The 25,060-nt window shown below is 63.3% G+C and overlaps 4 protein-coding genes across 4 annotated transcripts in view; 3 read left to right on the top strand and 1 right to left on the bottom strand.

The window, feature by feature from the left end:
• SDK2 (sidekick cell adhesion molecule 2) overlaps nt 1-3,960 on the top strand; it is a gene marked incomplete at its 5' end in the record, with an annotated part of 48,576 nt that extends 44,616 nt beyond the window's left edge. Inside the window, 5 exons of the mRNA XM_084273451.1 lie at nt 347-511; nt 857-997; nt 1,624-1,762; nt 2,114-2,240; nt 3,283-3,960. Of these exons, the coding sequence (XP_084129577.1) occupies nt 347-511; nt 857-997; nt 1,624-1,762; nt 2,114-2,240; nt 3,283-3,636 (926 nt within the window). The 3' untranslated portion in view covers nt 3,637-3,960. The remainder of the gene's footprint in view (nt 1-346; nt 512-856; nt 998-1,623; nt 1,763-2,113; nt 2,241-3,282) is intronic.
• RPL38 (ribosomal protein L38) overlaps nt 1-25,060 on the bottom strand; it is a 225,277-nt gene that overhangs the window by 104,273 nt on the left and 95,944 nt on the right. The window lies entirely within an intron of this gene.
• On the top strand, nt 9,913-17,260 carry CDC42EP4 (CDC42 effector protein 4). Its single transcript, XM_084273612.1, has 2 exons — nt 9,913-9,960; nt 15,289-17,260. The coding sequence occupies exon 2, from the start codon at nt 15,432-15,434 to the stop codon at nt 16,362-16,364; it is 933 nt and encodes a 310-aa protein (XP_084129738.1). The 5' UTR covers nt 9,913-9,960; nt 15,289-15,431; the 3' UTR covers nt 16,365-17,260.
• Nucleotides 17,179-24,788, top strand: CPSF4L (cleavage and polyadenylation specific factor 4 like; the record flags this gene model as incomplete). The annotated part of the gene is given in 12 exon segments (XM_084273744.1): nt 17,179-17,190; nt 18,387-18,530; nt 20,740-20,844; nt 20,848-20,922; nt 20,925-20,965; nt 20,967-21,066; nt 21,068-21,088; nt 21,994-22,120; nt 23,185-23,280; nt 24,147-24,292; nt 24,295-24,339; nt 24,729-24,788. Coding segments are annotated over 12 exon segments (972 nt in total).

Here is a 25,060-nt window from a genome sequence, read left to right as displayed (position 1 = left end):
AGGCCGCAGCTCAAAGGACCCAATTGATGGCTAACAGGGATTGGTACCACTCTCCCTGGGGTGGGGCAGCACCCCAGAGGAAACCCCTCTCCCCTGTGAGCCCATGGGGGTGCTGGGGGTGTGCAGGGGCTGCAGATGCAGGTCCCTGGGGAGCTGCAATTGATCAGCTGTGTCCATCCCTGCAGCATCATTATAAAGTTGTAGAAAGTCAGCTCAGGGCCTGATGGGACTGGGAAGACTGGGCAGATGGTGGAGGGGGAGGGCACACGCTCCTGGGGAGAGGGAGATCAGCTCTGGGGAATCACACTTAGCTGCCCCCCAGCCCCCTTCTCCTCCTCTCTTCCAGACGAGGGGCTCTGGGACATCCTCATCAAAGACATCCCCAAGGAGGTGACCTCCTACACCTTCAGCATGGACATCCTCAAGCAGGGGGTCAGCTACGACTTCCGCGTCATCGCCGTGAACGACTACGGCTACGGGACCCCCAGCACACCTTCCCCCTCTGTGTCAGGTAGCCAGTGGGGACAGCATGTGGGTGTCCCCAGGGGTGATGCTGTCACCCCTGTGCCAGAGGGAGAGTCCTTGTGCTGCTCTGTTCTCATGGTCAGCACTGATTCCCACCTCCCTGACTCTGCCTGGCTCCTGTGGAGCCCCAAATCCCACCGCCCCCAGCATCTGCCAGCACTCCCCTTGCAAAGCCTCCTGCCACCCCCCTCTAACCCCCTCCTTTACCTGGATCCGGGTCTCGCAACGTTCCCCAAGGTGACCCCATGCCCTGCAGCAGGGTCTCTCCATCCCTACTGGTTTTCCCCCCCCCCATGCCTGCCCCCCTCTGATCCTCCCTGCTGTGCCCCAGCCCAGAAAGCCAACCCCTTCTACGAGGAGTGGTGGTTCCTGGTGGTCATCGCCTTGGTGGGGCTCATCTTCATCCTCCTCCTTGTCTTCGTGCTCATCATCCGTGGGCAGAGTAAGAAGTACGCCAAGAAGTCAGACTCTGGTGAGCACCGAGGATCTGGTGGGGGGTGATGGGACCCTCAGGGTGCCAGCTGGGGGGGGGATGCAGAGCCCTGACCCCATGGGAGCTTCTTTGGGGCATCCCAACGGGGGTGGGAGCCTGCCTCCCCATCATCCTCTGTGCCCAGCTCCTCCGAAGAGCTGGGGACTTCTGATAAAGATGCTGTGGGCTTCCTGGGTAGTGCTGGGAGCTAAAGATTAAATAAGGGACTTGTCTCTCTGTCAGCTGCAGAGCAGGGCAGCCCCGGGGGCTCGGCAGAGGTCACTGGGATTAGTTAAACACCCCTCTGTTTTCTTAGCTGTGTCAAGGGCTCAAATTGTGGGGAAAATCCAGACCCCCTCGTTAAGCAAACAGCTGCTGAGCCAGCAGCCAGCGGTGATGGGGCAGCCCAGGGTGTGAGCCAAGGCGGGCAGGCTCGGCACGGCCAGCGATGCACAGACACTGCCATGGGAGCAGCATCCCCAGGCTTTGGTGTTTCCCATGCTGGAGCTGGCACCACCCTCCCTGGGCCATTCCCCAAGCCCCTGGGGGGGTCTGACAACCCCCTGCCCCCCGCTCCCTCCCCATGCTGTGCTGCCTGGGGGGGGCTGAGCCATCCCTTTGCACAGGGAATGGCTCCAAGGCGACCGCCCTGAGCCATGGTGAGATGGTGAGCCTGGATGAAGGCAGCTTCCCTGCTCTGGAGCTCAACAACCGGCGCCTCTCCGTCAAGAACTCCTTCTGCCGAAAGAACGGCATCTACACCCGGTAGGGACCCCCACCACAGCCCCCTGCCTGGGCAGGGGGAGGGGTTTTGGGTTGTCATACACATCCCTCCATTGTGGACTTGCTGTGGGGTGGGTGTGGGGCTGGGGAGGGCTGGTGCCCCAAGGAACGGGACCCTCTTGTGCCCAGGGTCCCTCCTGCTGCAGCTCCTGCTGTGCTGGGATGCTGAGCAGCCTGGAACCCTGGGAATCCCTAAGAGCCCACCGACCACGGGCAGGGTCCTCATGGGGAAGTGCCAGAGCTCAGGGGTGGTCCCCAAGCCCACCCCAGGGGTCAGCTGGTCTCATCACCAAGGGGAGCGGGACCCATATTGAGTATCTTCCTCTCCCTGAGGTCCCCACCACGGCCCAGCCCTGGCAGCCTCCACTACTCGGACGAGGATGTGACCAAGTACAACGACCTGATCCCCGCTGAGAGCAGCAGCCTGACCGAGAAGCCCTCCGAGGTCTCCGACTCCCAGGTGACTGCCTGGGTCTGGGGGGGGACACGAGGGCAGGACAGACAGTGGTGGGACCCCCCCCACTCCCGAGCATCATCTCTCTGAGCCGGGCAGAGCAGTCCTGGTCTCGCTTCCCTGCCCTACCCACTTCTTCAGGCAGCGGCATCCCCTGTGGCTTCGCGGCACAGCTCCAGCACGAAGCTGGCACAGCCCCTGGCCCATGTGTGGGGGGGATGTGGCACTGCAGGAGGGCCCCCCAAGGCCTGCTGGGGACAGGGGACGGGAGGGCAGCGGTGTTGGGGTCTGTCCCGCTGCCCGGTCGCTGGTGGCAACAGCGGCGGCTCTGCCAACCCCGCAGAATGGCACCTTTGTCTCCTCCTGGAGAGACGGGCAGCTGTGGCCGGGCAGGGCTGTGGCCATGGGCAGCTCCCCAGGGAGGCCACGGGAGCCTCATCCCTGGGCTGGGTGCCAGATGCCACCCGAAACGATGAGGCTGAAGCCAAGGGGAAGGTGCTGGGGTTCCCCATGGCTGTCCCCAAGCAGGAGAGGGACGGACCCTGAGCCCCCCGCTCCCTCGCTGCCCACGCCGGCTGTTTCTTCAGCCCTCGCACGGCGGATGCCGCCTCCGCTCCCTCTGGCCCGAGCGGGGCTCGAGTGGCTTTTGAGGAGCTGTGAAGAGCGGCGGGAGCTGGCGCTGGCGCGGAGCAGCTTCCCCACCGCCTCAAAGGGCCCTTTGTGTGCGGCCAGGGGAAGCTGAATCCAATTACCGCCAGCCAGGGCCGCCAGCCCCTGCCTCCCAAAAAACACCCTTCCCACCAGTCCCTGGGGCATCACTGCCTCAGGGACCCCCCAGATGGCCCCAGGACCCCCTTCAACCCTTTCCTATGAGGTTTTATTTTGCTTTACCAAGAGGCAAAACCACCCCAGCCCCTGAAATCTTTCGGGATGTGCTCTCCAGCATCCTCAAAAAGAGCACTGGGAAAGCTCACCTCCTATTTTTGGGTGATGCTCCCCCCCCCTCCCAACCCCATACTCACTCCCCACTTCCCATCCTGTCCTTTAGGGTAGCGACAGCGAGTACGAGGTGGACCCCAACCACCAGAAAGCCCACTCCTTTGTCAACCACTACATCAGCGACCCCACCTACTACAACTCGTGGCGGCGGCAGCAGAAGGGCATCTCGCGGGCGCAGGCCTACAGCTACACCGAGAGCGATTCGGGGGAGCCCGACCACGCACCCCTCTCCAACAGCACCTCCACGCAGCAGGGCAGCCTCTTCCGTCCTAAAGCCAGCAGGACTCCCACCCCTCAAACCCCTGGTAACCCCCCCAGCCAGCCTGGTACCCTCTATCGCCCACCCAGCAGCCTGGCTCCTGGCTCCAGAGCCCCCATCGCTGGATTTTCTTCTTTCGTTTGATATTTAAACAGAAGCTGAAAGAAACAGGAGAGAGGAAAAGAATATATGTTAAAAAGAAAAAAAAAAAGAAAAAAGAAAAAAAAAAGGCAAGAAAAGCCCTGAAAAATTAAGGAAAATGAAGAAAGCAGCGAGGGGGAGAAGAGGAGAAGGAGGAGGAGGAAGGGGTGAGGCTGAAGGCCCCCCAGGGGTGGCAGCAGTGCCATGGGGGGCAGCAGCCTCAGGCTCAGGCTTTCTCAGCAGCACCGAGCGCCTTCCCTGGGGTTTTGAGGGGGCCAAACCCAGCTCCTCTCTCCAGCCAAAGCTTTCTGCGTTACGGACTCCTCAGCTGAGGTGGGGTGGGAGGATTTGGGGTGCTGGCAGGATTGCACCGGACTGCACCCTTGGCTCCTGCTGCAGCCACCCCTGGGATGCTACCGGCCTTGCAGCGGTCCTGTGGGTGCTGCTGGGCTGGGCACAGGGGACTCTCGCTGTGCCAAACCTTGGTCCCTCCACCGGCTTCTGCTTGTGACTCCCCCAGGCCCCGGGGACAGGGGGTGATGGAGCAACTGCCGACTGCGGGGGAAGAAGGGGGGCTCTGCTGCTGTAACTCTCTGGACGTGAAACCCCAGCCCTGGACACCATCCCCCAAAGCTCCATGGAGAAGGGGCCAGCCACTGTGCCAGGAACCCAGGAAACAATTAATCCCCCCCCATCATTTGCCTCTCTGGGAGACCCCAGGACTTAAACCCCAGGAGAGCCCTGCTGGGGTGCAAGTGGTGCTGATGCCCCCCCCCTGATTTTGCACCCCAGCACTGCACAGGGGCTCTGGTAAGGGCTCAGGGGGGGTGATGTGACAACTGTAGCCCCCCTCCTCAGTCTGTGTTTCTGGTGGTTTGGGTGTGTGGGGGTTAATGGGGTTCTGTGCAGAGGTCTGGGAGCTCAAGGGGTGATGCTCCAGGGGCTTTGAGGGCCGTTCCTGTGGTCTCTCCATAGCAAAACCCCCACGGTGCCGACCAGTGAGCCAGGCACCAGCCCGGCAGGGCCGTGGCACCCGGGCTGAGCTGAGGGAGATGCCAATAAACAGCCTGAGGATCAGCCTCTTGTCTCTCTGTCATCCTGCTGGCGTGGAAAAGGTGTTGACAGGATGTGTCTGTCTGTCCTGCTGCCCTCACAGCAGCGAGGAGGAGCTGGGTGAAGGGGTGCCAGGGGCTGCAGTGCTGGGAGAGGGTGATATACCCCTGTGTGCTTCCATCCTGGAGCAGGGGCTCTGCAGTTGGAGGGATGGGGATCTGGAGATGGGAGGGGGAGGAAGGAGGCAACCCTGCTGCTCTGGGGACTTCTGGCACTGCCAGCACCAGGGATTTTCCTGGGGCAGTTGGTAGCCACGCTCGCTGCCTGCTCTGCCCTCCAGGCTTGGCATCAGAACCCAGGTAAGAAATTGGGTTTAATCACCTGTCACCCCAGGGAGGCTGAGTGGGCTGGCAGTGCCAGAGAAGCACCAGCACTTCCCCAAGAGCTGTTCCCTTCTGGGGGGCTTCCAGGGCCTGGGACCTTCTCTGGCTGCAGGACCCCAGTGCCAGCTGGGCAAGGGCTTGGAGCCCCTGGCAGTCACATGTCTGGACTCTCACCCTGGGCAGAGCAATGGTGTGGGGCTGCTGGAGGGACAGGTCAAGCTGGGGGGTGCGTGTCCCCGGGCCACAGCCCCCCTTTACCCACGTACCACTGCTGAGCTGCAGTCACTGTCCCAAGAACTGTCCCCACGATGTCTCTGCCTTGGCACGTGGCCCCAGAGCTGGGGGGGTGCAAAGGGCATTTCTGGGAGGTGACTCATCTGACCTACTTGGGAGCTGCAGCACCCAGGGGTGCCCATCCCCTTCCTGGGCAGCAAAGGGAACCCTGACACCCCCCCACCCCCCCTCAGGTGGAGATGTTGGCACAGGGGGCAGAGAGGTGGGGGATGATGTGTCTTGTTTTGCCAAACAAATCCTGCCCCTTGTTTCCAGCCTGGCTTCAGCCCCGGGGCGTCCCGGCTTGTGCAAGAGACCTTCCTCCCACCGGGACGCGGAGCCGCCAGAGTCACGGGGCAGAGCAGGTCTGAGGAGTCAAGCGGCACAGGTGAGCTCCTCGTGCAAGGAGGGATGCTCCCTGTGCAATCGACATGCCTCGTGCAAGGGATGCTCCCCATGCAAGGGATGCTGCTGGTGCAAGGGATGCTCCTGGTGTGACGGACATCCCCTCCCACGCAGGGCAGGAACCAGCCCCCATGAGCAGCAGCCATCGGCACAGTGAGCACCAAGGGGGGTCCCTTCCCTGGACACATCCAGTGTGCAGACAGTGGGATGCAGGTCCCAGGAGGGGTCTGTGTGTGCTCCCCACCATGGCAGCAGAGCCCAGGTCCCACTCATGCACCCTGTGCTGCCAACCCTGGCCCTTGGGAGGAGGAGCTGGAGGGTGCCTGTGGCAGGTTTGGAGCTGGCACCTTGCCGGGAGGTGAAGCTGCCAGTGTGGTTGTGGCCAGAGTGCCCAGCATCCTGTGGCAAAGCTGGGACAAGCCTGTTCTACTCATGGGTTCCTCCCTGAGGAAGCCAAGTCAGGTCCCACATCCCACTGTGGTGGTGGGGTCACCCTCTGTCCCTCAGGGAACCTCCCCAGGGCAGTCTGGGACCCATACATGGCACACAGCCACGATGGGTTGAGTGCCAGCGCCACCAGCGTCCTTCTCACTTCTCCTGCCTCAGTTTCCCCACAGCACAGATGCAAATCAAACCAGCCAGGCTCATGGCAGAACCCACCGTGCTCCCTGCAAGCACAACCACCTCTCCCTTGCCTTGGCTTTCACCACGCTGCTTCCACAAAGGGCTCTTCCCAAAAGTCCTTCCCACCACCTCATCCCCTCCGGGCAGGTCTGGGCTGCCCGTGCCCAGCCCTGCTCACGCCTGGCTCTCTGTGCTGCTTCCTGCAGCAGCCAGGCAGGGTGAGCTGTCGGCAGCAATCAGACCCCAGGGACTGAATCAGCCTTGACGTATCGCCCGGCTCCTGCTCGGCAGCGCCTGCGGTTGTCCCAAGGGCAGAGCTCCGCTCGTTTATCAGGGTCGGCGAGTCGAATGGGGGGGGGGGGGCAGAGGGGAGAAGCTGCACCCCCCGCCCCCCCCCCTCAGACCTTGCTCTGGGGACTGGAGCGGTACCCGCCTGCCGCCACCAACACAGTGGGGAGATATTTGTGTGCCAGAAACAGGGGTTGTGACCTGTAAATCTGGGCTGAATTCCATCAGTTTTGGGGGTTTTTTTATGTTTGTTCTGCCGAGGCGACGTCGGTGCTGGAGGAGTCAGGTAGCAACAGTTTGCTCTCCAGTTGAGATTAGATCAAACAGGGAGCAATGGGAGCAAAGAATGGGATAAGCAGCCCCAAAACTTGGGCGCTCTCTCTTTCCTCTGGGTTTCTTGGGTTCCCTGCCAGGTCCTGGCACAGAGCTGAGTGTCCCCACCTTTCCCTCGCCTTGGGACACGGGGACAGGGACAGCCCCTCCTGCCCCGGGACTCACACATGCTCAGAGCCCCACCGTGCTGTAGCCCTGCCACCCCCTACACCGTGCCAGGCTGTGATGCTGGTGGCATGGTGACAGCTGAGCCCTCCTGGGATGGTGTGGAGGGGAGAGGACCCAGGTCTGTGTACCCAGTCCCATATCGTGGTGCCATGGCCTGAGAGGACCCAGGGCTGAAGCTGTGCCAGGACTGGGGGGGGTTTCACCAGCTGCAGTGGGTCTGGGCAGCAGCCACACTCCAGGTGGGATTCCCAGGGGGAAGGCAGGGTGTCTGTCTGTCTGTCTGCACGGTGGCTGGGTGATGGGTTCCTGGGTGGGTACCGGGCTGTGGGAGCCAGTTTGCTGGCACTGCCAGCCAGGGAAGCGTGATGGGTGGGAGGCTCCAACCCACGCAGGCTCCAACCTGTGCAGAGCCTGTCCTGGCCCTCACCCGTGCACCCATGGGTGCTGAGGTGCCAGCTGCAAGCAGGCAGCATCCTTCTGCCAGGGCGCACTGGTTAGCTGGATAACCGCTCCCCCTGGGCGAACAGCAGGGGAAGGGGTGCAAACCCACACTGGTGGGTGCAAGCTGGGGTGCAAGGGGGTCAGCGTGGCTCTTGCAGAGGTTTCTGGCAGCATCCAGCTCCAGGCCCTGGGGCTGGAGGGGTGTATGTGGGAATGCTGTGGGCCGTTTCCCATTCCCAGCACCCTGGGGTGTCCATCTGGATGGTGACCCCCACACCCTCCTGCAGCATTTGGGGCTCAGGGAGGGCACCCCGCTCTCTCTCAGCATCTCCTGCGCGGCCAAGGCAGCATCAGCAGACAAAGCTGGCAGGCGCTGGCGGCAGGAGGAGGGGATGAGGCTGCCGGGAAACTCAGGCTCTTCTCCCTGCCCTGCTTTTCAATGTGCTTTTCAAATCCTTGGCTCTTTTTTTTTTCCTTCCCTGCTTTCAAAAGCCGCTGAGAAGCAGCAAAAGCAACCAGCCACGGGTTCAGGAGGGGTCGGAGTGATGCAGCCACCCCGCTCTGCACTCCCCAGCCTCCCCTCCCAGCGCCCTGACCTCACCTCCATCCCCCCCCCCCCCGCCCCCCCAGGGCCAGATCCTGCCCGAGGGAGGAGAGGAGAGGGGAGGGGGCCCATCTCTCCCAGGCAGTTTTTCAAGTTGAGTGGGTGCCTGCTCTTCCCAGCCAGAGCGGGTCCCACCAGCGGGATGATGCTAATCCCTCCTGACCCAGCTGTCTCAGCCAGCGCTGTGCTCCCGTGACAGCGTCAGGTGAGGCGAGCCATGGCCATGCCGGTGCCACGCCAGCCTTTGCTTAACGTTGGCCTCATGTGAGTGGGTAGAGCTGCTGGCAGGGGGCTCTGGTAAACCCTCCTCCTCTTCCTCACCCTCTGACAAACCACTGCTGCATCCTGCGGTGGCTCTCAGGAGACCCCCTGCTCAAGCGTGGGCATGGGGCTCTGCCTCCTGCCTCAGTTTCCCCATATGGAAAGCAAGGAAAATAAAATCTGGCAGACAAACCAGCTGTGTAAACAGCACTGGTGTGAGCTGAGGGAGAGCACAGCCTGGGAAGCAGGCTGCAGGCACTGGTGGAGGTGGAATGGTGTTGGACACCGGGGCTGCTGGCAGTGGCTGTGCCCCCGGTGGTTTGGCTATGGTGCTCAGTCCAGCAGAGCCTCTCCACCGTGCCAACTCCAGCATCTCTGCAGTGTCACGCTTGCCTCAGCTGCTGGCGAGAGCAAGAGCTCCATGGTGGTGCCACCAGAGGCCTCCTGCCCTTCCCACAGAGGGAAGCACCACATGAACCACCCAAGTACCCAGTGCTGCCCAGCCCTGGCTGCCCCCACAGCCCCCCAGGTCGGTGCCACCGGAGCTCCTTGCACCGGTGACATGAGAAACCTTCACCTCCCCACAACATCACATCCCAGCAGCCAAGGTCGCAGGGCTGGGGCATCCCAGGACCCCCACCCCAGCCACCCCCTCCGCCCCAGCCTGGCTCCCTCCACGTAGGCGCCAGACGCTGGGGAACACGCAAGAAACGCCGCATTAGGCAGATTCCGGATAATCTCGTCTCTCCCGCCCCTTTCCTCCCACAAAGGTCTCGCCTTAATCCCCGGGAGCGGTTGTGCAGCCCTGCACTCTCCCTTTCAGCGTATCGCCCGCGCCGGGGCAGGGGGGGGGGGGGAAGGAGGTGGCCGGGGTGCCCCACGGTGCCCCCTGCCATCGCATCCCGGCCATGGACCACCCAACCTGGAGGGCTCCTACGGCACCCTCCCGGGGGATGAGGGCGGGTTTGGAGCTGGGATGGAGAGCTGGGGGGGGGGGCAGCGGAGGGTGACTGTGGGTGCTGCATCCTCGGGGGCGTCACGGTCACGAGTGGAACTGGGACACTGGTGCTGGCCGGGGGTTGAACCCGCCTCCTCCCGGCAGGTCATTTCGGCTCTTAGATCCCCTTAATTAATTAGTGCCGGTCACCCCTCGCCCACGCACCCCCGGCCGCGACCAGCCCCCGATCTGTCCCCGGGACCCCCTCCTTGGAGTAAGGAAGGGGTCTGGAACCCCCCTACCCGGGGACACCCCACGGGCAGGACCGCGCCCGGGACAACTTCCAAACCCCCCCCCCCCGCCCTATTAGGGTTTGAATGGAGGGCGTGGGGCTGCCGTGTGACGTAGCGCCACGCCATTGGCCCGGGCGGGGCGATGACATCATGCCCGCCGCGGCCGCCGTGGGGGTGCGGTGTTGCTTCGGCTTCGGCTCGGCTCGGCTCGGCTCGGCTCGGCTCGGCCCGGCCATGGCCCGGCAGCGGGTCCCGGCCGCGCAGGTAAGCGGGGCGGGGGGCGGCGCGGGCACGCCGGGGCTCGGTTCGGCTCGGTACCGCTCGGTTCTGCGCGGCGGGAGGCCCCGGCTCGGCTATTGTCCGGCGGCGGGCGGGGTCCCTAGGGGGTACCCCGAACCCCCTCGCTCTGGTAACCGGCTTGGAGCGGCGGCGATACCGACACCCCCCCTCTCCCCCCCCCAATCCCATCCGCACCCCCGGCCGTGCGCTCACCCGGCGGGACGTGGGGCCGGAGCGCGGCGCGGGTGGGCGAAGGGGTTAACAGGATGCGGAGCCGTGTTTGCTCTGCGCGGGGCACCGGGCCGGTTCACCCCGCCCCGGCCGGTTATCGGGGGCCACTCGCCCGCTCGTGGGTCCACACGCTCCGCGGAGCCCGACGCTGGGTTGGCGGTGCCCGGAGCCGGCGGTAGATGCGGGCGGGGCGGTGGCTGCCCTCGGCCCTTCTCGGAAAGGTTGATCCTCCCCGCGCTGGAGCGGGTCCAGCAGCACCCCTGGGCTGGCCGGGGCCGGGCGCGGGCGGGTGCTGAGTCAGAGCTGCCCGAAATCCCCCTCCAGCCCTTCCTCAGGCAGCCTGGGACAGCGGGCAGGGCTTCCCCGCTGGGCCCCCCCCGGCCTTCCCCCTCCTTTACCGACCCGGGGCCGGGGGGAGCTCCCGTGGGCGCCTCGGGGAGCGGAGACCCACCCGGCTGTACGAGCCGGGGCACGGGGCTCCCGAACCTGCTCCGGTGCCCGGAGAGCCGGTGGGCAGCGAGTGCTGGTGGGGAGCTGGACTCAGCCCTCACCGCCCTGGTTTGACCCCAGCGTTGGGTATAGATGTTTCCGAGCGCCGAATCTATAGATCGGGAGGCTGGTGTAAAGGGAACTGGGATCATTAACGGGCTGGGGTGGGAGGTGGGGGGGGAAACTGAGGCACAGAGCGAGGTAGCGAAGGCAGCGTGGGTCTCTGCACGCTGGGACGGGGCTTTCTGCCTAGCTGGGTGCACAGTAAACAAGTCTGTTTTGGACACAGCTCCCCCGGAGACCGTGGAGCGAAGCCAGCTGAGGTTTAGCACCGAGGACGTTGAGTGCGTTTGGGTCCTGGGTGGGGGGGAGCAAGGCTGGCCCGAGTGCACCGAGGGGTGGGCAGCCACCCAACTCTGGGCTGCCCCGATGCTGGGGCTCCCTCCGTGGCCTGATGGGCACCCCCACTGCCGGCAGCGTTGTGCTGACCGCGGCGGTCTCTCTTCCTTTGTTCCCGGGGTTTTATCGTGAGCTCACACAGCCGCCGCAGGCAGAGGCTGCCCCACACTGTCCGTCTGTCTGTCCGTGGGGTGCCGGGTCCCAGCGGCAGGTCGGGTGCTGTAGCCAAGCTGTGGGAAGTCTGCCTGTTTACTTCCCGTCCACCCCAGCGAAACCACAGGAATTCAGAGCCTGGTTGGAGGTCGGGGAGGTCTGTTTGAGCCCCGGTATCCTGTGGGACCCCAGCCAGCCCCTGTTGTTGCGAGCCAGAGCCAGCGAGGAGATAACCTTTCCCCCCGGAAACGTCCCCTCCTCGCCCTGGAGAGCCGTGGGCCGGTTTGCAGCCCATAGCAGGAGGATTTATGGTCCTGTGCGTGTTCTGGCGTGTCCTGCCAGTGGTTTCCTTGCTGAACTCTGGCTAGCTCCCGGTCGTTGACAGTCCCCTGGGGAGTACTGCTCTGGTTTTGGCACCGGCGTGCCGGCGCTGGGCGGTTGGTTCCCCAGCTTGGCACCGGTCAGCGGGCTGATAGCCCTGTGGAGAGCCGAGCTTTGCTTTGCGCCCTGGTGAGCTGTCCCTGACACTCGTTGCTGGCTGCCTCTCTGCTTCCAGAGTTGCTGCTCCGTGCATCCCATGGATGAACTGCAGCCGTGTCCCGGTGCGAGGGATGGGACCAGACCTGGGGAGGAGGCTGTCACCCCGGCGCCAGGGCTGCCCACGCTAACAGGACCGTCTTCCCCCAGGCCCTGGGAAGACTCCCCGAAAGCACGATGCGAGGGTGTGACAGCAGACTGCTCCCCTCCCGGGCTGGCGGTGACAGGGTGTGATCCGTGCCCTGTCTCCAGCAGCCGTCTGCCAGGCAGCAACATCAAAGAGCCGCCTGACTCGGATCCCTGGGGGGGGGCTGTGCACCAAAAAGTGGGGCTGAGAAGCCAGCGTGGCCTCCCTGGGTTCTCCCTGGCCCCCGGCAGCATTGGGAGGGGGGGGGGGCCGACCGGTCCAGCACAGCCCCTGTCCCAGTCTCAGCAGGGTGGGGAGAGCATCCTCTGATCTCTGGGCTGGAGGGTGCTGCCTGGGGCGCTTGGAGCTGGGAAGGCTCGTTTGGAGCCAGCTGGGCCAGCCGGGATGCTTTCCCTTGACTCTCCCAGCCCGTGAGCGGGACGAGTTGAAGACAGGACTCGTGGGAGCGCGGCTGGACTTGGTGTGCCCCCCTCCATGCGCACCCACGCGCTGCTGTCTGGACCCTGGGGGTGACTGGTGCTGAGAGGGATGAGATGGGGAAGATGAGGGTGGTCTTGGGGGAAGCCCAGACCGGCAGCATGCATGGTCCCTGCTGCCTGCTCTGCACTCAGAGGGGCTGTCCTACCCCCCATGCTGGCTGCAGGAACTGCAAGCAGCCCCCCACTCGCAGGGGAAATCGTGTCCCTGGAACCTTAGGCTCTTGCTCCTCGCAGCTTGTGGTCCCAAAGCACTGCAGGTGGGTGGGAAGCATCGTGGGGGTCTGTCAGTTTGGTTTATCCCTCTTGTCCTCGACTGTAGCACTTGCAGGTCCCATCCCCTCCCCTTTCTCCGAAGTCCTGCTGGGACTTGGCCGTGTTCCGGGCTCCCTGTCCCGGGATGGGCAGCGCTGCCTGCCAGCCTGCCTGCTAAATCTCTCGGGTTTCAGAGTGACTTTCCCTGGTAGGTAGCTGGGAGAGGTGGTGGCAGCGAAGCTGCCCTGGCCTGGTTTCCTTTGTGAGAGCTCCTGCAGCAGGAACGTCACAGGATCCACTCTGCTCTCCCAGGACGAGAGGAGGAGAAAAGGGCTCTGTGTCCCGCTCCCCTGTGCCGGCTGCAGCATCCCAGCAAGCTGCCATCACCTCTTGGGGTGAGCTGGGAGCAAAGTGTTGATGGATGGGGAGATTTGGGCTGCTTGGTGGACAGAAGCATCGAGGGGATGGGGGGGGGGGCACGGGGACGGGACACAGTGGCTTGCGTGGAGGCTGTGATGGTGATACAGAACTGCTGGCTGCCGCTCCGGTAACGATCCAACCTCCCGGTGGCCCCTTTCCCGTGGCTTGCAAAGTATCTCACAAATGCTGAACTTGGCCCCGAAATCTAAATACAAGGGAGGGACAGTCCCCAGATGGCCGGGATCAGCAGCACGGTTGCCTGGCCCAGCTGGGGAGCTCGCCGGGAGTGTTTGTTTTATGGGAAAGCAAAGGCTTGGAGGAATGCCTGAGCGGAGACCTCGCCAGGGGGAATGGCTGTGCCACGCACACGGGGCTCAGCCAGCGTGTGTGAGACCCTGGCGAGGGGAGAGGGGCTCCAGTGAGCTGCTGGGCTGCGTTCGGATGGGGTGAGGGGGATGATAAGAAGTCCGTCTGGCTCCTGGTTTGAAGGTGTGGGGAAGGAGTCATGGCTGATCCATCTTTTCCCTGAGCTGCTGGGGAGAAACTGAGGGCTCCCCAAGCAGACCCACCACGTGCTGTCACATCTCCAGGGCTCTGCTGTGCTGAGAAGGGCTCAGGCTGCTGCCTCCGTGGGGGTGGGGAGCTGGGATGGGTGGGGAGCTGGGATGGGTGAGGAGCTGGGATGGATGGGGAGCTGGGACGGGTGGGGAGCACAGCCCCGTGCCGCCGCTGCCGTGCTGCTGGGCATGCCCGCCATGGCCGGCCCTGAAAGGAAGCTGTGTGCTGGAGAGCCAGGTACAGAGACTTTGCACCCGCGTGGGGTCGGAGTCCATGTGCCTGTACGGGATCGTCTGCAGCCTGCCTGAGGCCACACTGCCGTGGTGTGGGACGGACGGGTGTCACCGGGCAGGTTTGGGGTGGAACAGGGGGGTGGGAGCCCTCCCCCAGCTGTGTTGGGAGCTGTAGGGCAGATGCTGTGGTGTTCTGCGGTGTCTGGCTGAGCGGGTCCAGGACCGAGCTGTGCCAGGACCGAGCTGTGCCAGGACCGTGCCACCATCGCTGCCGGCGGGACATGGGGCTGGGATGTGCTTCCAGCTGACGCTGTGGAGCTGCCCAGCTGCATGCTGGGGCTGGGTGGGCAACAGCAGGGAGGGATGTGACCCCTGCCCTGAGGCTGGCTCAGAGGAGAGATGTGATCCCTTCCCCGTGCGCGTCGTGGGGCCGCGGTGTCGCCAGCCGTGCCCAAAGGGAGGAAGCAGGTGGCCACAGGCCCTTCCTCTCCAGCAGCCTCTCCCGGGACCACCTGGGGCTGCCCGGCGCCAGGGAAGCGCGGGATGCGGTGACGTGGTCGCTGTCCTTGTCCCCTCCTGCGTGGTCACGGGCGCTGGGCTGGCTGGGTCAGGAGGTGGTCACGGGAAGGAGGAACATGCCTCCCTGCATCCCGCTCAGCCGGAGTCCTCGTCATCTCTACCGCCAGCTGCCCCCTGCCCTGAGTCACAGCGGTGACGCTGAGGTGGCCGGGGAGGGTGGGCATGGCCACGGGGGGCTGCGGGCTGCTTTAGGGCAGCAGCAAGGCTGTGTGCTCCCCATCCTGCCAAGCATACAGGGGTCCCCTTCCCCCTATCCCGGCTCCCCCCAGCACACCACTTGGCTGGCGGTGCCTCCCGGGGGCTCTACGCCCTCCGTGCACGCTTCCTGCCGTCTGTTTCCAATTCCTCCTGGCGTCTGCTCCTCCCTGCTTTCTTCCAATTAAAAAAAATCCCAGGCATCTTCTCTGCGTGCAGCTCCCAGGGGCTTGAGTGCTGCCATGCCCCGCTCCAGTGGGCTGGGGAGGGTACAAGGGGTGCCCATGGCACCCCACATCCCTCCTGGTGCCTGTTTGTGTGGGACATGGGTTCCAGTGATCATCCCACGGCATTCCTGTGCCCCGGTCTTCCTCCCACGTCCTTCCTGTAGGTCTGCTCTGTGGATGGGGTCTGGGACCTGCTCATTTAGGGGGTGTGGGGAGCTCTGGGGTGTCTGGGGACCCGTCCCCCTGGGAGCGATGCTCTGCCTGGAGGCTTCTCCCCAGGGAGAGGGGCAGCTGGCGAGCACAGCAGCCTGTTTTGCAGCCTGGGGGTGAGGGGGGGGTGTGAGGGCTGGTGTGGGCAGCACTGTACCTATCCACATCGAAACCTGAGCGTGTCCCTCTCTCCTGTCCCTTAGGACTGACCTTTCTGTGAGCAACCTGACTGGCTGTGAGCTCCATCCGGCTCCGTGGGACACCTGACTCTGTTCCATCTGCCCCAGTGCAGCGTGGTGGTGTGAGACCCCCTGAGACACCCCCCCCCTCCTCACCCACCGCAGCGATGCCGATCCTCAAGCAACTCGTCTCCAACTCTGCCCATTCCAAGCGGCGCTCCAGGGCCGACCTGACGGCCGAGATGATCAGCGCGCCGCTGGGAGACTTCCGCCACACCATGCACGTGGGCCGGGCAGGGGATGCTTTCGGGGACACCTCCTTCCTCACCAGCAAGGCAGGGGAGCCGGGACCGGAGGCGGGTGAGGAGCAGGGGGCCTCCAAACCCAGCCTGCTCTCCCGCCGCTTCCGCAGCAGCAAGCGCTCGCAGTCGGTGACGCGAGGCGACCGGCGGGACATGCTGGGTTCGCTGCGGGACTCGGCTCTCTTTGTGAAGAACGCTGTCTCCCTGCCCCAGCTCAACGAGAAGGAGGTGGACAGGAGTGCGGGGCAGCTGCCCAAGAGCCTCTCCTCCAGCCCTGTCAAGAAGCTGCCCGAGGAGGTGAGCCCCGAAGAGCAGCAGCAGCGCCCGAACGGGGCGGCCGCAGGGCCCTTGAGCCCCGGTTTGGATGAGCGTGACTTCGGGGACATCACGGAGCTGCCCGTCGTGGTGGCCAAGAGCGGGGCGGGTATGAAGCACGCCGAGTCCATCATGTCCTTCCACATCGACCTGGGGCCCTCCATGCTTGGGGATGTCCTGAGCATCATGGATAAGGAGCAGTGGGAGCAGGATGAAGACCCCGAGGTGGAGGAGAGCAGGGAGGAGGAGGCGGATGCCACCCTGCCCAGCTCCCCAGTAGCGGTGGGAGCCCCATCGTGCCAGAGCCCATCCCGTAGCGTTGGTGGCCGCTGCCCCAGGGACAGCAGTTCAGCATCCAGCTGTGCCTCAGGGCCGGAGGAGCGCAGCCCTGTCCCGGGACCACCGAGCAACCGCTGCCCCCCGAAACGCCCCGACAAGGAGTTCTCATTTGCTGACGAAGACGACGATGAGATCAGAGTATAGAAAGCGGGCGGCAGAGCCAAGGGGTCTGCTGCTCATTTGCTGTTGCTTGGACACGGGGCTGAATCCCCTGGTGCTGCAGTGGGTGGCACAGGGGAAGACCCAACTCCTCCCTCCTTCCTTCTCCTTGTCCCACAGTGGACGTGCCACGGCAGGACAGTGCCCTGGTCCTGGGGGCAGCCCCGATGCCTCTTGGCACCAGGAGAGCTTCAGCACATCCCAGGAGGGGAAAGCAGACTGGATTTCATGGGGTTTTTTTTTTCTGTTGGACTTTGGATATTAGCTCTTTAATTTTTTCCACCCCCCTGGGCCCATGTAAAGTGATAGAGAATCAAACAGGATGAGGCTTCCAAGTTTTAGCCCCTTTAGTAATATATATATTGTTTTCTCCTGCCGTAGGGTTTTTACTGCTCTCTGATTTGTACCTTAACTTTCTTTACTCTCACTTTCGGTTTTAACGGAGAGTAGGTTTCCCAGGAGAAAGGACTTGGCTCTGGAGCTCAGAGGGAGCCTGAGATCGTGGGTGGTTCCAGCTCCCTGGGTTTTTTGGGGACTTTTCTGTAGACCAAGAGCCTCCAGCCCTGTGTTGTGGTAGGTGCTCACTCTCCATCCTATGGATGGATGGATGGATCCATCCCAAATGCATCACCCTCTCAACAGCCGGAGGGGTGCAGGGATGTCCCCTGGCTAGCCCTACTACCAGCTGCTCCAGGGGATGCTGATGGGAGTGTGGGTCTGTACCTCATGGGGGGAACACCTGGAACCCCCCCCATGAGTCAGGGTGAGCCCTGGTGTCGCTGGGCACCGGGAAGCTGCCATGGTGGGGCCGGTGGGGCGGCTGGAAGAGGAGGGTTTGATACCATGTCTGTACAAATGGAAGAATAAAAGGAAACGGTAGTGACAGCGATGGCCTGAGTTCCTGAGGGGTGGGATGAGGTGGGGGGTGGTGGGTTTGCACCCCGCAGCACAGGTGGGGCCCAGCTTTGTGCTGCTGCCTCCACCTCCGCTGCCCATCCCTGGCTGGGGTCCTGCCTGGCAGCCGGGCCCCTGGCTGGCGTTGCGGCCCCTGCGGGGGCTGCCTGCGGCGGGAGGAAGCGAGGGGAGAGCTCCCACTGACCGGATCTGGCTCCGGGCTGGGACCCTCCGGCCAGGCTGGTTCCTGCCAAGGGATGGTCCTGCCAAGACTCCGCTCTCCTCCCTGTGGCCCTGCTCCCTGCCAGCCTGGGAGGAGGGGACAGTGATGGCCGGGCAGGACTGGCTGTCCCTGCTCCTGTGGGCTGGGGGCCAGGGCTGGGGTTGCCCTGGGTGCTCCTGTGGCCCCTGCCGACCCTGGCATGGTGAGCGGGGCAGGGTGATCCCACCCCACAGCTCAGTGCCTGGTGCCAGTGGGGTGGGGGGCTGCCTTTCCTCCCCAGCCCCATGATGGAGCTGGGCTGGGAGCAGCCCCAGAGCTGCAGGCTGTGCTGGGAGTGCCAGCCAGGACCTCCTCACTGGTGATGGAGGGGATGGAAAGGATTTAGCCCTTCCAGTATCTCCTAGAAGAGAGAGGGGAGTGGTCCTAGGAGGGGCTGGGTGCTCCTGTCCCCCCCCCCCCCCCAGAGGGATCTCCCCTGGTGAAGCTGGTGGGAGCGGACAAGGGCTGTGCCCCAGCAGGGACACAATGGGGTCCTGTGCGTGTGCCAGGCCCCACACAAGGCCCTGCGGTGCGGGACATTGGGCTATTGTCTGCGGTGGGGAGAACAACAGCAGCTGCAGCTGGCGGCTCTGAGCTCACCGGCCTGCCTCTGCCTCAGTTGTTGCAGTACAGCTCCCCCCCACCCCAATCCTGTGCCAGGGTCCTGGGGCTGCTGCCCCCCACCCCTGCTTGGAGCATCCATCCCCTGAGCTGATGGGTCCTGGTCCTTGCCTGCTGGAGCACCACTGGGGTGCACCTGGCTCCTCTTGTCCCTTCTGGATGCTCTGACATGAAGCAGCGAGCACCAAGACACCCTCCCAGGACCCCCTCATTCCCTTGGGCCTCCCTAGTGCCGGGGGGAAGGGAAGAAACCCTGGGGCAACCAGGCACTGTCTGCCCACGACTGTCACTGGGCCATCGTGATCTTTGTGACGCCTGTCGGCTCCCGGCTCCCGCTCGGCGTCACCGGCTGCTGCGAGCTGACGGGGCAGAAAGTGTGTGGGGGACATCACCCCGCTGCACGGGGCAGGATGGGGACCATGGGCACACCCTGGGTGAACAGCCACAGGGCGCCTGCAACGGGTCCCAGGGTACAGGGGGAGCGATGGCAGCACCGGTGTCTGCTGCAGGGGAGTTCTGCCACTGAGGGCTGTGCTGGGAAGGGATGAGGATGGGGCTGGTGGGATGCTGGGGACACCAGGGAGCCAGCTGGGCCCCCTCTGCTCTGTGAGCACCCCATGGCTGTGGCACGTTGCTCTGTGGCCCTATTGTCAGTGGGTTGGCAGGTTTTGCCATGAAACACTGATGGCACTTGGAGTCTGTGCTTCCCCCATCCCTTTGGATGAGTGATCCTACCCCTCCTGTACTGGGGAGAGCTCCGACACCTCCGGGGATGCCAGACCTTGGCAGAGGCTGGTGACTGAGCGCCGCACCCAGTGGGTGCTGACAATCTCCTCCACATCCTGCAACTCCTGCTGGCATGTCCCAAGCTGGGGGGGTGCTGGGGCAGGGGGTTGTAGGGTGCATGCAGGGCTGGAGGGGCTGACTGGGGCACATCCCAGCTGCTGTGGGGGCTGCAGGACACAGGGCAGGTTGGACGGGGTGTACCCACAGCCTCCCCAAAACCCCTCCATGTGCACAGCACGGGGTGGGCATGTGGGTATGGGACCCTCTGTGTGCTCAGGATGTGGCTGGCACGGCCGCTGGGTGCACCGCACCCGGTGCAGGGCCTCAGCACCCGCAGGCAGCGGCTCTGGCAGGGCGGGCAGCACCGGTCCAGTGCATTTATAACTAGTGACAGAATGGGAGCAGGTCTCCATCCCCGATGCGTCAGGCCACGTCGCTCCAGGCGTGTGCCGGGGACGCGCGTGGCCGCGTGACGGAGCGTTGGGTTGAACCCGGGGGGGCTGCCTTGTCTTTTCTGGGTGGACCCCCACCAGCACTGGGAAGCGGCGTGGGACCCTCATCACACCCAGCACGTGCCACCGCAGCCTGGCACACGTGTGAGTCCCCCAGCGTGGCAGTGGGGACTGAGGGGGCTTCTCATCAGGGCATGGGGAGTGACTTGGATGTCCCTACCAGGAGCCTGGGGATGTGGGTCTGTCCTGCCAGGCACCAGGCAAGGGGTTGATGCCACTGTGCACCCAGCCCTGCTCAAAGCACCAATGAAACCCACACAGGATCCTGCCCTTGCTTATCCCAGCTTCTCATTTGGCTGCATCCAGCTGTTTGGGGCTGAGCAGCAGCCCCGGTGTGAGGGGGTTAACCCAGCTCACAGCCAGCCCCCCCCCTTCCCACAGAGCCTGGTGCTCCTGGGGAGATGGGGGCCAGCTGCTGGGCCCAGAGCTGGGGCTGGAGGAAAAGCAGATGTCGGTGCAGAGAGGCAATTACTGGGGGATGATGGGATGGGGCTGAGCTCCCTGCAGCTGGGCTGCAGCACCAGGCAATTGCAGCTGCAAATTGGGATCAGATGTGGGCAGTTCTGCTCTTCAAATGGAGGGCTGGGGAGGTGGTGTGGGTTGGGTTTACTCTGCCTTGGGGAAGGTGTTTTTGAGTGTTGCTGGGGCCCAGGGTGGCTGTGGTGATCCCCAAAGTATGGGGAGACTTGTGCTTTCCTTGGGCAGCCCTACTGCCAGCCCCTTGCAGCCCTGCTCCCTGCCTAGGCTGGGGGAGGTGGCTCTGGCTGGAGGGGAGGTGATGCAGGAGCTTGTGGCTGGCATGGAGAGGATCAGGTTTGACTTGGAGGCTGATGTGGAGCAGCAGCGAGAAGCTCAGCCCCTGCCCTTCCTGGATATGAGCAGTAAGTTGGGGATGAGGTCCTGTGGCATCCTTGGAGGTGTTGGGGTTCTCCTTGCTGGTGTTTCTGGCTCTTGCTGTACCCATGGTGGTGCCCCTGGTCCTGCCCCCTCCCTGGGCTGGCTCTGAGCATTGCTCCCTTGGGGTGTGCCTAGCACAGCCCTGCAGAGGCTGCTGGTGGAGGGTGGGGGCTCAGGCTGCTCTTGCCCTTGATGGCACAGTGGTCCTGGCACTAGGGCTGGCAGGTGAAGCTCTCCCTGCCCTGCTTTCCCCCACAGAGCTGGGGGTGGCTGTCTGCAAGCTCTTCCACTGAGGGCTGTGCTAGGAAGGGATGAGGATGGGGCTGGTGGGATGCTATGGACACCAGGGAGCCAGCTGGGCCCCCTCTGCTCTGTGAGCACCCCACAGCTGTGGCAGATTCCTCCATGGCCCTACAGCCAGTGGGTCGGCAGGTTTTGCCATGAAACACTGATGTTACTTGGAGTCTGTGGTTCCCCCATCCCTTTGGATGAGTGATCCTACCCCTCCTGTACTGGGGAGAGCTCCAAGACTTCAAGGGCTGCCAGACCTTGGCAGTGGCTGGGGACTGAGCCCTGCCCCCCACCCGGTGGGTGCTGACAATCTCCTCCACATCCTGCAACTCCTGCTGGCATGTCCCAAGCTGGGGGGGTGCTGGGGCAGGGGGTTGCAGGGCTGGAGGGGCTGCCCAGGGCACATCCCAGCTGCTGTGGGGGCTGCAGGGCACAGGGCAGGCTCTGACAGTGTGTGTGTGTGCTGGGGGCAGGCGTGTGGTGCCCACTCAGCACGTCATAGAATCATAGAATTGTAGGGGCTGGAAGGGACCTCAAGAGATCATCAGGTCCAACCCCCCTGCCAAAGCAGCTCCCTAGGACATATCACTCAGGCATCCAGATGGGGCTGGAATATCTCCAGTGAAGGAGACTCCACACCCCCTGGGCAGCCTGTCCCAGGGCTCCCTCACCCTCACTGTGAAAAAATTCTTCCCCATGTTGGTGTGGAACCTTCTATGCTCCAATTTGCAGCCATTGCCCCTTGTCCTGTCCCCACAGACACTGAAAAGGGGCTGGCTGATTCCCCCTGCATCCCCTGCTTCAGATAATTATAAACTTTAATTAGGTCCCCCCTTAGTCTTCTCTTCTCCAGGCTGAACAATCCCAACTTACTCAGCCTTTCCTCATAGGGGAGATGCTCCAGGCCCTTCATCATCTCCGCAGCCTCCTCTGGACTCTCTCCAGGAGATCCCTGTCTTTTCTATACCAGGGAGCCCAGAACTGGACACAACACTCCAGGTGGGGCCTGACCAGGGCAGAGTAGAGGGGGAGGATCCCCTCCTGTGACCTGCTGGCCACACTCCTCCTGATGCCCCCCAGGATCCCATTGTCTCTCTCAGCCCCCAGGGCACACTGCTGGCTCATGGCCACCCTGTCATCAACCAGGACCCCCAGGTCCTTCTCCACAGAGCTCCTCTCCAGCAGGTCCCCCCCAGCCTGTCCTGATCCCAGCAGTTATTCCTCCCCAGGTGCCAGACTCTCCACTTGCTCTTGTTGAACCCCATCTGGTCTCTCCCTGCCCAGCTCTGCAGCCTGTCCCGGTCTCTCTGGATGGCAGCACAGTGTCCTGGGTGTCAGCCACCCCTCCCAGCTCTGTCCCATCGGGTCCTCGCTGAGGGCCGGGGAGAGGATGGTGCTGGGCGCGGGTGGCAGCTGCGACTTCCTGCACGAGCACGACGCGACCAGGACGCCCGAGAGCTGTTTCTGCTCCGAGTTCGGTAGGTGCAGGGCCGGCCCCGGGACGCCAGCGAGCCTCTCCCACCCCTCCTCAGCACCCGAGTCCCTCGGGGCTGCCTCAGGGAAGTGCCTGATGCCATCTCCTGTCTGTGGGAAGAAACGCCACTGGCACCCACCCAGGGCCAGCGCTCCCCGGGGCACCCCTGTTTCGCCCACCCTGGAGCTCCTGCCACAGCTTTTGGCTCCAGCCACCTTCACAGAATCACTGGGGCACCTCATCTCCCCATCTGTTAAACACACCCAGGGGTGGGGACTCAGCCCCTTCCCTGGGCAGCCTGTGCCACAGCCCCACAACTCTTTCAGGGAAGAACTTTTCCCTCCCATCTGCTCTGACCCTGCCCTGGGGCAGCTTGAGCCCATTGCCCCTTGTCCCATCTCCTGTCCCCTGGCTGAAGAGACCATCGCCCACCTCTCTGCACCCTCCTGTCAGGTCAGTGGAGGTGGGGAGAAGGTCTCCCCTCAGCCTCCTCTTCTCCAGTCTGAACACCCCCAGCTGCTCCTCATAGAATTTGCCCTCCTGCCCCTTCCCAGCCTGGCTGCCCTTCTCTGGACATTCTCCAGGACCTTGGTGATGTACTTGTAGTGAAATGAAGCTGGCAGGATGGATAGGAAACCTTTCCTCTTCAGTGCAAGAGCCTGTTTCCTTTGACCCTCACGCCTCTGCTGTGATTTCTGAAGTCTCTGAGTTTATAAACCTTGTTACAGCTCAAACACAGAATCTGGAAGATGGGTGCTAGCTGCAAGATGTTTTCCTTGGCCACACAGGCCTCAGCTTTGCATGATGTCTGTTGTATTCACCCACTTGTCCAGCAAAGTCAGTGTATTGGTGAGGAGTCACATACCTTTCCTGAGATGAAATCACACCCTGTCTGTTCTCCAAAGGGCTTTGCAAACATGTGAACAAAGTGTTTGGCTTCTGAGGGCTTCCAGAGCAATATTCAGCAAGGCTCTTGGTTTATAACCTTGTCAAGAAAAACTTGATACTTGGAATGTGAGGGAAGATCCTCAGGTGGATGAGAACCTTGTCCCACCCTTATTCCCACAGGTGAGTGCAGCAACAAGGACTGTCCCTGCCTGCAGCTTGGTGCCACCACCAGCACCATGGGCTGTCCCTGGTATGACTGTGGCTTCTGCAGGCATGGTAAGCTGCCCAGATGGGTGCTGGGGGGAGCAGGGGCTGCCCATCTTCCCTGCACCCCTGTCCCATCTCCTGCCACCTCTGAGGTGACTGGTAAACCACAGTGGGTTGTCTGGGAGTGGGACTGGGCTCCCACTGGGGATTTGGGATGGGGGTGGCAAAGTCCCTGTAGACCTGAAGAGGAATGAGGCTGCTGAGGAAAAGTGGGGTCCTGAAATCCCTGCAGGGGTACAGTGTCCCCCCAAAGAAGAACCTCTCCTCTGTGTGACAGGTCCCCAGTGCAAGGACAAGCCCAGGCAGAGGGTGACGTGGGCCAATGACCTCACAGGCCTCTGCCCAGAAGGACCTGGGTGTGAAGTCATGCAGTATGTATGGGAGGGATGGGGGGGTGGGACAGGGGGCACAGCCCCCCCTCTGGAGCTGCAGAGGTGCATGTGGCTCCTGCAGTGTCTGGATCAAGGACAAGGGTGCTTTAGGTCCTTGGCTGAACTCATCGGGCTCCTCTGGCCTCTTCTCGCTGGAGACCACGGGCTCTGCAGTGGGTGGGCAGGGGCCAGCCTGGGCTCTGGGGAGCTGCCTGGGGTCTGGGGGTACCACTTGCCATGTCCCAGGGAGTGACTATCTGTCTTCTGTCCCCCTCCAGCCTCAAGGCCAGGCTGAGCAATGGGAATGCACCCAAGGTGACATGGGGAAGGTCCTGTCACCCCCCCACCCTGAGGTGCAGCCTTTTGCTCTGCGCCTCTGCCCGTCAGGGTGATGCTCCAGCTGCCCCTGCCCACCCCAGCTCTGCCTCCCCATGTCTCTGTCCCAGCTCCTGTGGGACAGCATCTGCCAACTGCCCCTCCTGCCCCACATCCCCCCCCAGACAGCTGGCTGTCCCTGGGGACTGGCATGGCTGGATCTGGCTGCCAGCAGGGACAGTGGATCTAAGGATGTGCCACCCATAGAACCTGCTCTACCAGTCACTGGTGCTACCCAGCACCTGCCAGTGCAGCTGTGGGACACCCAGAGCTGCCCCCACCCTGTGCCCAGAGCCTGCTAGAACAAGGCATCTGCTGCAAGGTGAGTGTTCTCGGGGCTGGGAGCAATGGCCTTGCCTTGGAGGGAGGGTAAAGTGCCCTGGAGAGGGACGTCACCTTCTCCAGGGCTGTTTCTTGTCCCTGGAGCCTGCCCACCCCCCCAGGAAGCTGGGGTGTGAGCTGCTGGGATGGAGGATGTACTTGGTTTGGACTAATCTGGCTGCCAAGTGAAGGGACTTGTGTGATGGCAACTGCTTGGAGAGCAGCGAGCCCCTTGCACCCCTCTGGCTGCAGGGCTTGGGCTGTGCTGGAACAAAACAAGGTTCCACCAGCCCAGCTGCTGGGGAATGATGTGGAAATGAACATGGGGTAAGGTGGCTCTGGCTTGATCCTGCACACAACCCACAGCTGCCTCTGCCTCTCCCCACACAGAAAGGTCACCCCACCAGCAAGTGTGGGAAGACACAGCTGGGAATCCTGCTGGGAAAGTGACTGGTGTGGTCCCACAGCAGGACACCCTCAAGCAGGATGGAGACAGCAAGAGGGCTACAAGGGCAGCTGCTGGACTAGAAAAGCCAGTTGGGTTTGCTCAGCACCAGCTCTCCCAGTGCTCTGCACAGCAGCAGAGAAATCAGCTTCCCTAAAGCATCCAAAACCTCTGCTCCCTCCCGTGCAGCTGGCTGCCTGCAGACTGGGGCAGCCCCAGGTTTGAAGGGGTGTGGGACCAGCTTGTGCCAGGGGTTGTGGGCAGATGAGGGTCTGGG

The sequence above is a fragment of the Gallinula chloropus genome (genome assembly GCF_964237585.1).
Source record: "Gallinula chloropus genome assembly, chromosome: 20".
NCBI classification, from domain to species: Eukaryota; Metazoa; Chordata; class Aves; order Gruiformes; family Rallidae; genus Gallinula; species Gallinula chloropus.
This window is presented reverse-complemented; position numbering and strand designations above follow the sequence as displayed.

What these genes read in the sequence shown, in the direction of transcription:
- CDC42EP4 (XM_084273612.1), top strand. Translation starts at nt 15,432, where the DNA reads ATGCCGATCCTCAAGCAACTCGTCTCCAACTCTGCCCATTCCAAGCGG.